Genomic DNA, 13351 nt, shown 5'->3' with positions numbered 1-13351 from the left:
CAAGCTCAAATGCCCCCTCCAAGCAATCAGAGAGTGTTTGCTTCATATTACGACAAGAATAAATGGTAGTACCATCAGCAAACAATGCCACCTTAGATGTGAGAATATCTGGAAGATCGTTAATGTAAATTAAAAAGAGTATAGGGCCAAGGATTAAAATTTGAGGAACCCCTGAAGTTACAGAAAAAGAAGAAGAATGCTGTATATCGAGGACAACTTCTATACTGTGATTGGAAAGGAAGGATTCAATAATCTTAAAGATGTTGCCAGATACACCATAAGAAGAAAGCTTATGGAGAAGACCAGCATCCAAAACTCTATCAAAAGCTTTTGAAATGTCATAAGCGATGGCCTTAACCTCTCCACCTTTATCTAATGCACGATAAAACCTATCGGTTCTTACTGTTAGCAAATCAGCTGTAGAACAAGAAGATCGAAATCCATATTGATGGTCAGAAAGTAAGTTATTAGATTCAAGATGAGAAATCAAGAGTTTGTTAATTAAAGATTCAAAAAGCTTGCTTATGATAGGAAGAAGACTATTGGGACGGTAGTTAGACGAATCAAATCGCCCTCCAGAATTTTTGAAGATAGGGAAAACAGATGCCGCTATCCAGCAGGCTGGAAAACAAGACTCTGATAAGCACTTGTTGAATAGTTTTGAGAGTATAGACGACGGCTCCGGGGAACACTTCTGCAAGACAATAACAGGTATGTTGTCCGAGCCACAAGTTGTAGAAGAGTCAAAGCAAGAAATCACTTTAGATACAGAAGCTGGAGTAATACGAATGTAAAGCAATGGATCAACCTGTTTGTTGGCAATGTAAGGTAGAACGCAACAAGTGGAATCAAGAGATGATATTAATGAAAAGGTTTTTGCAAACAATTCGGCCTTGTCTTTAGGTGAGGTGACAAAGTCTTAACCATACAAGTGAGGTGGAATTAAAGATTTCCCCTTATTATTGATATTATTAAAGAGTCTCCAGAAGTCGCGAGAGCCTAATTTTTGAGGTGAGATTAGTGATTTCATGACCTGAGATTAGCGGGCTTTAGCGTTAGACAAAACCTTTTTACAATGGTTTCTAGCAGTAATAAAAAGATGTCTGTTTTCTGGAGAACTGTTTTGCCGATAGATATGTAAGTAACAGTTTCGATTGGCAATCGCAGCAGCACAGTGTGAGGAAAACCATGGAGGAGAGTGAGGCTTGATCTGGAATTGTTGAGAGGGAACAAAAGATTCCATGCCAGCCTGAATCCACGAAGTTATGTAAGAAGCACATTTGTCGACAGGAAGACAAAAGATTTCTACCCAAAGCCCATCATGAAAAATATCACAGAAAGTGTCCCAATCAGCTTTAAGGTAGTTGGAAGAGGTATGATAATAGGGGGATTCAGGTGATGAAGAAGAATGAGATATTAGTTTTAGAGAGATCAAACTGTGATCAGAAGCACCTAAGGATGAATATGGAGAAACTGAGCACTGACTAGGATCAGAAACAAGACATAAGTCAAGTAGAGAAGGTAAATGATTTGGGTTTTCTGGAAAGCGAGTTGGAAAGTTGACTATTTGGGTTAGGGATTGAGAAAGGCAAAAGTTGTGGACTTTAATGCCTGCATAATCACTGACACTAGAGCCAAGCCATTCAGAGTGGTGAGCATCTAAGTCACCAACAACAAATATATTAGCTGATGGATAAAGAGAGAGGGTTTGGTCAATATGATCAGAAATAACATCAAAAAGAGTGCAGTCAAGAGTGAGATGAAGAAGAGCGATATAGAACAAATAGAAAGGCAATAGAGTGAAGTGGTGCTAAACGAAAGCACATGAAAGAATAGTCTGTGGATTCAAACTTAGTTTCATGACAAATGGGTTAATTCTTACGAATGTAAATGCCCAGGCCAAGCATGTGACTATTGGAGTCTTTACGAATTAAAGGAAGATAACCATCAACACTAAGATGAGACAGCTGAATTCAAATTAGTCTCACAAAGAGCAAGTAGGTCTGGTGAACTTTGCAAGAGATAAGACTCAACAGAAGTAAAGTTAATTCAAATGCCACGAATATGAGTGGATGATTATGATCGTTTTTTGTGTTTTATAGTTTTTGGTACTTTATTCATTTTTAAATTTGTTGAAGAACTTGACTCAAAGCATAGATAGTACTCAGAACACTGTTTAATAGCCCAAGCAATTGCCTTATTACTAATAATAAACCCTAAGCCGTAACAAAGGGCTCCAAATGCGGCCTCCGCAATCCACACCAAAAGTACAAACAGGAACACCATCCATGCGCAACATGGCACTGTTAATACTTTGATATTTTTTAGCCGTTGATGGAATCAGCCTCTCTGAGAGCTACCAGAGAGTTCAGGAAACCTGACTACCAGCCAGCTTCAGAACCATAAAACTGAGTTTCAGAGTTGTACACTCATTAGAAGATAATAGAATGAGTTGCCTAGTCATAAAAACAGAGATATAAGCAAAACACATGCATTGAGTCAAAAAGATCCAGCATTCAAGATCCTTAACTAGAAACAATGTATTAAAAATACATCCTAATAGATGAAGAAGGGGTGGGAGGCTGGTCAACAGATAAAATCTGTTTACCTCTTAGCTATATATATATATATATATATATATATATATATATATATATATATATATATATATATATATATATATATATATATATATATATATATATATATATATATATATATATAATAGGTGTAGTGGTAGAGCGCTCGTCCATAAGCAAGAGGTTCCAAGTTCAATCCCCACCACGTTCCTGGTAATACCATGCTTAACTTATTTCTCTGTGCAGCAGCCTTGTTCGTCAAGGTTAATTTTTTGGAGTTATAGAGTTGAGAGAGGGTTATAACCACAATTAAGTAGCCTCATCGCCTGTAGTGGCTTTCTTGGTCTTGGGGAAGTAAATTAAAAAAATAAAACAATTTTAAAAAATTTAAAAAAAGTCAACAGTCCGCGCACAAAAAAATTATTAATTTAAATTCTGAAGTTATAATTTAAACATAAAATGGTTTGTATTTTAAATTAACAAAAGCTTACCTTGTAATAATGAAAATGGAAGTTGTAAAATCTTGAAAAGATCTTTTTTCAAAAATAAGTTTTCTAACTCTAAACCACCTATAAAAATCAAGAAAAAAAAAGCTAATGTTTGTAATATGATACCAGAACGTATGTAATACCAGTTAGTCACAGGGTAAAGCATAAGTGATGATGGCGTTAGCCTGACAAGATAAACTATTTATTAGTGCTGATCCTCATCGAAACGCTAGTAATAATAGACGCGACTCCGAGGAGATGTTTATTACTTAGTAGTAGTGCAGTAGTGGTGTCATAGTAGAGCGCTCGCTTTATAAACGAGAGGTTCCGAGTTTGATCCCCGCCACATCCCTGGTAGTACCACGCTCCACTTATTTCTTCGCACAGCCGCCTTGTTCGCCAAGGTTCGTGTCTCAGAGTTATAGAGTTGTGAGAGGGCTATAACCACAATTAAGTAGCCTCCTTATCTGTAGTGGCCTTCTCGGCCTTGGAGAGGTGAAATAACAAAGAAAAAACTTAACCACTACACAAATTATGTTTACACATCGCAAGTATATATTACAGTTCGTAATATACAAATGTACGGAACATTACAATTAAATACTTAAAATCGTAAAAAAAAATTTAATTTTATAAGTAAATTTTCAAAAAATTAAAATGAGATAATAAAACTTTAAAATTAAATTAATATAATTATGCCAGAATTCGTAAAGTATTTGGAGAAACTGGAGTTGCAACCAAGTAAATCTAATATCATTGAGAGTATAAAATCACTTATGCTCAAAAGCTGTTTTTTAGTTGTTGTTTTTAATATTAATAAAAAGTTAGAAATTATCAACAGCCCTGAAAAAGGTCTGTAGTACTAGAAGCTCAAAAATAAGAGCACAAACTCACTCTCAACAGCTTAAACCAAAGATGAGCAAACAATAGCAAATAGTCACCTATTTACTGTTGTTTATTTACAATAATTTAGATTAATAATTCAATAATTTAATTAAGATCATATATTTTATGATCAACATAAACATAAAAAAAAACTGTTAATAAACAATTAAAAAGACAAATCAAAAAGACTAGACAAAAGAAAAAGAAAAAGACAAAAGTCTGTAAAAATAATTTCTTTATTGTAAATATGTTATAAAGATGAAATAAATGACAATTAAAAAGTCAAGAAACAACATACGAAGAAACATAAATGGTGTAGTGGTAGAGTGCATGTTTCTTAAACAAGAAGTTCCAAGCTCAATCCCCACCACATTCCTGGTAGTACTGCGCTCAACTTGTTTTTCCGCGCAGCGGCCTTGTTCATCAAGGTTCATGTTTCAGAATTATAGAGTTGAGAGAGGGTTGTAACCACAATTAAGTAGCCTCCTTGTCAGTAGTGATCTTCTTGGCATTATGGAGGTGATTTAACATAAACAAAACAAACAAACAAAAAAAAGACTTATCAAAACTAGAGTTTTACTAATAAGAAACAAAACAAAAGTTTAACAAACGAACACATTTTACAAAGACATGCTATACCAACTTTTAAAAAAGTTTTTCAAATACATTTTTAGTGCACTTTTTAAATAGCTATGTTTAAAATGGATCTTCTTGATTCTACTCATAGATTTTTGCTTGTACCACCTTTACAGTGGCTTTGCAACTCCTCTTGTTTTCTCCAAATAAGAGTACAACTCAAAAACCTTTATGGTTCTTAGGCCAGCGGTAATAAGGTTTCCTAAGTACTGTAGAATTTTTTTTTTTTTTTGGTGTGATTTTCTTTGTGACTTAGGCTGATGCCTCTTCACTGATAAATGCACCTGCTACGTAACCTCCTATATTCAGACAAGTTTTGATAATTTTTTGTTGGTTTAAAGTCAAGCCTCGTTCTATTTCATAGTTTTTACCTTCTTGTGCAGCTGCTATATCTAATTATAATCATTATTTTTTATCTTTTTCATAAGAACAACTTTCTTGAGAACAAATGTCATTTTATTATTGTAAGAAATCAATGTATGATGATAAAAAATGATGTCTGATGCTAAGCGCTTCGCACTTTACTAAATTCCCAATTTTATCTAAGAAGTTAGGCTAGAGACTAACTTCTGAGATAATCTAGTCATCTCTCTCTATTTTTAGCAAGGCCTTTGAGCCATTTTTTAGCAATTTAGTCATTTGCTATTATTAGCAAAGTCATTGATCAGCAAACTTCTAACAATCCATTTTGAATTTAAGAACTTACTCTCTGACAATCAATATGGTTTTCAGTCTTCTTGTTCTATGGCTGACTCGCTAACTGCTGTAACTGAAAGATTCTATTGTGCATTAGGCGGCAAAGTAAGAGCTATTGCTCTTGACATATCTAAATTTTTCAATAAAGTTTGACAAGCTGATCTTCTCCATAAACTTTTTTCAAATGGTTTATTTAAGAAAGTTTTTGAAATTATTAAATCATTTTTTTCTAACCAAAAGCCATTACAGGCAAACACTCTTCTTCATTTCCAATTACTTTTACTAAAACTGAAGTTAATTACTTTACCAGCGCTTTTTTTTTGTGACAAGATTTAAGTTTCCAAGTACCATTTATTAAAATCATATACCGTTGCACTTTTAAAAAATTAAATGTACACTTTATGAATATTTTTGATAAAGTGTGTAAGTCATAACATGTTTAACAAGGAATTTAATTTTTTGTAAAAAATAGAAAAGGAGGGGGAAAAACCGAGAAAAAAATCAAATTGTTTTAAATTTAAATAACTTATTAATTCAAAAATTTTTCTAAATTGTAAGGAAGTTTTTGTTTTCACTTTTTTGATATCGCGTCATCTGTTAATTATAAAAAAGCTGATGTATCTGATGTTGGCTGATGTACCCAACCCTCGGATTTAGGAAAAATGGTGTTGGCAATAATTTGCCAACCTTAATCTTTTAGAGGTCGGCAGCAGGTTGGCAAAATAAATTTGATACAAAAGGTCGGCAAAAAATTGCCGACCTCAAACACTTTTAGGTTGGCAGTTAGGTCGACATAGCCGAATGCCGACCCTAATTCCGAGGGTTGTGTACCTGATGTAAACTGATGATAGCACCATCTGTTAATTAAAAAAGCTGATGTAAAATATTATTTTTCTAAACTATTATTTTTCACAAAAGACATTGCAAGAGTTATATTGCTTAAAGTGTAAATTCAAACAAAAAAAAATCATAATAAAGTTATTCCATAAAATAAGTTTTTTTTTTAATTATAAAAAAATAAATTCTATATAAGATGTGGTTTAAAGTTTGGATAATTTTTTTTTTTTTTGTTGATAAAATCAAACAAAACAAAAAAAAATCAAATATCAAAAGTGGCACTAATATAAAACAAAATTTATCGTGAACTATTTTTCAGCTAATAATATTGTTTGTTTTTTATTAATTTTTTTAAAAGAACTTGTTATTGTTTGTTATGAGAAATTGTCTAAATAAATATTCTTGCGCTTGCAAGATCATGCTTAAGAAGCGTTATGCTATTTGAATTTTACATACAAAATGGCAATTTTAAGTACAAAAATTAGAGTTTATTTAAACAGTCTTCTAGAATAGTTTATGTGGAAAACATTAAGCTGTTTGTGGAATATTTTTTTAATTTAATTAATTAAATCAACTTTTCTTATTTTCGGTTTTTTTAAAGAAATTTATTTTGAACTTATCTTATTAAATTTAAATTAATTTTATTATTAAATATCATTAAATATAAATTTATTTTTCTTAAACTTAATTTAAATTCTTTTAAAAATGTTAAAACGCTCCGCTTTACATTTTTTTTACTGCTAAAATTTCCAAACTATGTTAATATTTAAAAAAATTTAATAAATTTAATTCAAGTTACTTTAAAATGTTCGTATTACATATAACTTTATTTTACATTTCAGTTTTGAAATTGCTTTTTAACAAAAGTTTTTTCTTTCTCATTAACTTGTTGAATTGAATATAGAATGAACATCGAATAGAAATGATTAACTAGTTTATGAGTAGTATGTGAAGATTTTGTTAAGCCAAAATGTTAAAAAAAAAGTTGATAATTTTTATTTATATTTTGAACGTTAAAGTAATCCCCATGTGCCAAGACAAGTTGTGTTCATGTCATAAGAAATCCTTGAAAAATAAGTTTCATGTTAAACTTTTCAGAACAAACTATTTATTGAGATATTTGCAAAAAACTTTATAATTTTTAACACCATTTCTTTTTTTTCTCAAAGGTAAGTTGGCTCTTTAAATTAAAAAAAAACAAACAATGCAGGTCTGATTAATGCGCTTTTGAAGGTAATGACTTAAACTATAGTTATAAACGTTAAGTTTGGGTTTTCCCTTTGCAGTTAATTTTTATGTAGAAGAATGTTATTATATATTTTATAAAACGAACCAAACTTTTATAACCGAATAAAAATAACATGATCAATAAGTAAATGCTTTAAAAGCCTAACTTATATTTGTATTTTTTTAAAAACAAAACTAATACTAGTGCTATAAATATAAGATATGAAAATTTCAAAATTATACTGATATTAGAAAATGTTATTAAATACTATTTTTTTTTTTTTGGATTTAGTAAGAAATAGTAAAAATATATTAGGTTTCACGGTAAATAAAAACAAAATACTTTAATGAAAATTTAAAAAAAAAACACAAAGCAGAAAAGTTGTAACCTACATTTAATTACAATTTTATTTTGAGAAGTCTTCGGTTGAATAAGGCAACAATTTTTAATGCGGTTTTAAATTTAATTACAATGAAGTACTTTAAAATACGCAACTGAATGTACTTTAAAATACGAAACTAAAACTAATTAAACTTTTAGCGATGTAATCATCTTTATTGCGTAAAATTACTTTTATCAAGTTACACTTTTCCGTTACACAATGAAATCTCATAACAAGGCCTGCAAGATGATAAATAATTTTTTTTTTAAATGTTTCGTTGTTTTTTCTAAAGTTATTACATTTGTAAATAACGCAAATACCAAATGTAATTATCATGCAAACTTTTTTATGTAATTATCTTTCAAACTTCATAAGTGGTTTTTATAACATTAATTACTTCTTTTATCTTACCGCTTAAATGATTTTAGACTTGTTTAAATATTGCAGCATGCAGCAGATTCTTGAACCTGATATCACTTCTGTAACAGATTGGAGTTCACAGTGGCTTGTAAACTTCAACTCCAATAAACCTCCAATAAAAAGTTATTTACTGCAAACAGCTATCGCAATACTGTCAACATTCTTATATTAATGAATGGCAACCCTCTTCTTTGATTATCGTTTACTAATGACTTTTTATGGAAACCATATATACAATTGATTGCTAAATTAGCGTCTGCTAAGGTTGCTTCTCTTTATCGTCCTCTCCATTTTCTCTCTCCTGATTCCATTATCTTATTATGATGAATATTCCATACAGGGATGAATAAATATCTTATTCATCCCTGTATGGAATACTGTTGCAATATTTGGTTGGTTCTTCTTATGATGCTCTTTCTCTTCATGACAAGGTCTAAAAACGTATTGTAAAGGTAGTTGGACCTGCTCTATCTGCTAAGCTTGAGACTCTTTCCCATCTTTCCCATTGTTGTAAAGTTGCATTTCTTTCTCTTTTCTACAAATACTATCATGGTTGCATCAACTAAAACTCATTCTCATTTAACTCATCATTCAGCAAAATCTTTCAGGATAAGTCAATGGATAAGTCAATGTATACACAATGTATACACATAAATATTTTGCTATTTCAGGCTATTTAAAAATAAATAAATATATATATATATATATATATATATATATATATATATATATATATATATATATATATATATATAAATGAAATTCTTACCATATCCAATTGTTAATTGATCAGGATTAAGGTTTTCAATATATTCACCAACATATGTTTTTAATAACCACACAGCTAACGACTGTAACATTATCTTTTATTTGCATAGCAAATAGCAACTTATTTTTACTTTTCTCCAGAAAGAAAGAAAAACTTTTACTGTACATCTAGCACAGAATTAAAAAAATGGGTTGGGGATTAATTACACAAATAAATTCAGTGGGTTTAAAAAAGGATTTTTTTATTTTCAGTGATTTTTTCAATTTTAGAAAATTCAGTGGGTTTAAAAAAATGAGGATTGAAACCGTTAAAACTTTTAGTTACTTACCAATTTTTTAACCTTTATAGATTATATAACTTTTTAATTTAATACCATTGCAACATTTGATAAACAGCAAAAAGTTAATAAATTAAAAAACAATTTTATATATAATAAATAGCAATAAACTATTGGGTCTCATAACATTGTATTATCTATACATCTTTAAAGTTGAGCAGCCGTTAGTTCTGAGGCAAATGGCGCAGTGGTAGCTCACTTGCCTCAGAAACAAAGGAGCTTTGGTTCCCAAATCCCACCTATGGACAAGTTTTGTGACATTAGTTAGGAAGGAGGCCTGAACCTTCAATTAAATGCTCATCCCCGATGCTCTGTGATAAGACCGTAGGGACTTCTTGGAGTACCTGAATAAAAAATTTTAAAAAAACTTATTTTTTCTAATATAAAAAGAAATTATTAAAAAAAAACCTTAACTTTGCTAAAGATAATCTAACATTAACATTATTATCACATTTAATACATATATAACATTTAAGTTTGTTTTGCCACTATAGTTTAAAAGAATTAAAAACTTGATGCATAAAAGTTGTGCATAAAATTTACTAACATTATGCTTAGCTTATCATTTTGGCTGAGAGTAAATTGACTTTATGTTATCTTGAAATTTTGTCTTATCTTAGTAAAATTTATTTAAATATATAAAATTTTTATATATATATATATATATATATATATATATATATATATATATATATATATATATATATACATATATATATATATATATATACATATATATATATATATATATATATATATATATATATATATATATATATACATATATATATATGTATACATATATATATATATATATATATATATATATATATATATATATATATATATATATATATATATATATATCACTTTATAACTATAAGTACCTGTTTTAATTTTTAAAAAACTTATGTTAATTAACTATTGACAATAGTTAATTACCATAAGTTTTTTTTATTACCATTAAAGTTAATTACTATAAGTTATTTACTATAAGCTTTATGGAAACTAAATTAATATTGATAACAATAGTTATTTAGCATAAGTTTTTTTAAATTAAAGCAAATACTTGAAATTAAAAGTTGATACTTACAAATTGTAAGTATCAATAATAATATTGTATACAATAATAATAAGTATACAATATTATATACAATAATAATAAGTATACAATAATAATATTGTAATACAATATTATTATTGTCACTATTACAATTACTATTATTATGCCATAAGTAACACACACTCTTATGTTGGCAACAGTAGCTTTGTAGAAAGTATTTTATAATTCTTCTCAACACAAAAGGATCGCGGGTAGAAAAATTAGAAAATACTTTTTACAAAGCTACCTTCGCCAATGTGAGTGTTTTTGTTACTTATAGCATAATAATATTAATTCTAATAGTAACAATAATAAAAAAGATATAAATAAGAAAGAAAAAATAAGAACATTAACAACATTAACAACAAAAACAAGCAACAAAAATATCAATAACAATAATGAATATGCTCTATGTTTAAAGATACAAATATTTTTTAATGAATACTTTATTAAATGCAGGTATGTAATAAGTATTGCTAGTAATATGTACTTATCTGAAATGACTAAATTAAAAAATTTTTATGTAATTTCTTCAAATAAGTGCATATTATAATGAATTTTTTGTGTTTAATGAATGCGAGTGTCTTTATAATAAATATTATTATTATTATTATTATTATTATTATTATTTTCATTTTGTTAATTGCGAAAATAAATGTTCATATTTTAGTTTAACACTGATTGGATTGTTTCTTCATAAACTCTGTGTGTTACACTATAAATGTTTGGATCATTAAACAAAAATCAAGGGCTTTAGAAAAGCGCCTCCGGTGCTTTGTAATAATAACATTTGTTAAAAATATTAAAGATTTAATGTTCTTCATACAAAAGTACCAACATTAAAATTTTGAGACTTTAAAATTTAAGTCTTAAAATACCTAGAACCGGTGGCGTGTCTAGTAAGAAAATATGGAAACACAAGACCTCCTCCCCTCCGCCCGAGCGCGCCCGCCTAGAAAACCTTCCTAAAATTATTATCTAAAATTTTTTTTTTTTTTTTTTTTATTAGTTTTCAATGTTAGTCGTGTTACATAATTCGTAATACATAAACTTAAGTCGAAATACAATTACGCAAAGGTTACAATTCAGCGTACTTACAATATAAAGCTAGGTATCCGAACGCAATAATACAACTCAGCGTACACATAGTCGTGTTATATAAGTCGTAATACATAAACATAAGTCGTAATACAATTACGCAAAGGTTACAATTCAGCGTACTTACAATATAAAGCTAGGTATCCGAAAGAAGATCATATGGATCATATTATCAGAACCTTAAAAAGTAAAAATATTTATTCATAGCATATATATATATTAAAAATTTAGCGTATTTACATTATGCAAAGATACAACACATTTTAATATATAATGAGCTGAAGATTTAACAAATACATTTTTAGTAGAATTTTAGAATGTTGTCCATAGAGAGAATGAATTTTTTTAACTTAATTTTAAAAACAGCAAGAGTAATAGAAGGATCCAAATTTGATAATACAATTTTATTCCACAGATGGGGGTGCACGATATAAAATACAAAATTGATTGAACTTTGTTCTACAAAAAGGTTCATTTAAAAAACTATTATTTCTTAATGTGTACTTATTTATTGGTTTTAAAGAAAAAAAAAATAAAGATAAATCTTTTTTCCATATAAAAGTAAAACATAAGACATTAAATATGTTCAGTTTATAAACATCTAGAACCTTCGTATAATCAAAAAAGTATTTTGAATTTGAAAAGCGATCTGCATAGTTAACTATGCGGATTGCATGATTCTGACGGCGATAAAGATGTTGTAATTTACTTTTATCCGTACTTCCCCAGGCGATGATTGCATAATTTATATAATTGTGTATAAATGAATAATAGAGTTGGGTTAGGTTTTTTTTGTTTAGATAATTTCGGGCTTTGTATAAAATGCCAATGTTTTTAGAAACTTTTGTGCTTACATGATCAATATGTTTTCTCCATTTAATATTCTCATCAAGATAAACAACTAAAAATTTTATAACAGTATCTCTTTTTATTATCGTTTCATCAATATAGATTTGAGGCATATTACTTGGTAAAAAACGTTTTTTTGCGCAGGAGTGAAAGATAATCCGTTTTGTTTTGTTAATATTTAAAGTTAATTTATTAGCTTTGAACCAATTAGAAATGCGATTGAGTTCTTTGTTGGTTGTTGAAAAGAACTCATAAATATCAGTATGGGATAAGAAAAGATTAATATCATCAGGGAACATTATACTTTTCAATTTGGAAGCTTTGTTTAAGTCGTTTACATAGATTAAAAATAGTAGTGGTCCGAGAATAGAACTTTGTGGGACACCGCAGGTATGCTTAGGGGTTCATTTTGCTGACCATCATTACTATACACAAGTTGTTTTCGATTTGTTAAATAGCTTTCAAACCATTTTAAGATTTTATTGTTTAAACCATAGTGTTTAATTTTTTAGATTAAAATGTGATGATCGACCGTATCAAAGGCTTTTGATAGGTCAATAAAAACACCTAGCGTATATTGAGATTTTTCATAAGATTCAGAGATGTTATTCATAAATTGAATAATGGCATGTTCAGTTGAACTCCCTTTTCTGAAACCATACTGATTGTTATGAAATAAGTTGTTGTAATTAAAATAATTGTATACTCTGTTGGAGATAATTCTTTCTAAAATTTTAGAAAATATGGAAAGAACAGAGATGGGACGATAATTACTGATATTGGATCTGTCGCCTTTTTTATGGATAGGAGTAACCCTGGCAAGTTTTAAACGTTCAGGAAAAATGCCTTGATGAATAGGTGCTCTGAAAATTTTAAAAAGAATATTTTCTAATTGTTCGTAGCAATCTATAACAATATTTCCGTTTATTTCATCTGCACCAGGTGCTTTATTTTTTTTTAAAGATTTGAAAGCTTTTTCAAACTCATCATATGATAGTTCGGCAGATAATTCTTCAGAGCAAATATCTTTATCAATAGGTATCAA

General features: G+C 28.8%; 1 protein-coding gene across 5 annotated transcripts in view; it reads right to left on the bottom strand.

The window, feature by feature from the left end:
• Positions 1 to 13351, bottom strand: part of LOC100208931 (intermembrane lipid transfer protein VPS13D) — a 241165-nt gene that overhangs the window by 145779 nt on the left and 82035 nt on the right. For 3 of the 5 annotated variants that reach the window (XM_065788385.1, XM_065788387.1, XM_065788389.1), the window contains exons 2-3: positions 8921 to 9054; positions 3071 to 3148 (exon numbers count right to left, since the gene is read on the bottom strand). In XM_065788385.1, the coding sequence (XP_065644457.1) occupies positions 3071 to 3148; positions 8921 to 9011 (169 nt within the window). In that variant the 5' untranslated portion in view covers positions 9012 to 9054. Of the gene's footprint in view, positions 1 to 3070; positions 3149 to 8920; positions 9068 to 13351 lie in introns of those variants that run through there. The other 2 variants (XM_065788386.1, XM_065788388.1) reach the window with 1 other exon arrangement.

Source organism: Hydra vulgaris, chromosome 01 (genome assembly GCF_038396675.1).
Source record: "Hydra vulgaris chromosome 01, alternate assembly HydraT2T_AEP".
Taxonomy (NCBI): domain Eukaryota; kingdom Metazoa; phylum Cnidaria; class Hydrozoa; order Anthoathecata; family Hydridae; genus Hydra; species Hydra vulgaris.
This window is presented reverse-complemented; position numbering and strand designations above follow the sequence as displayed.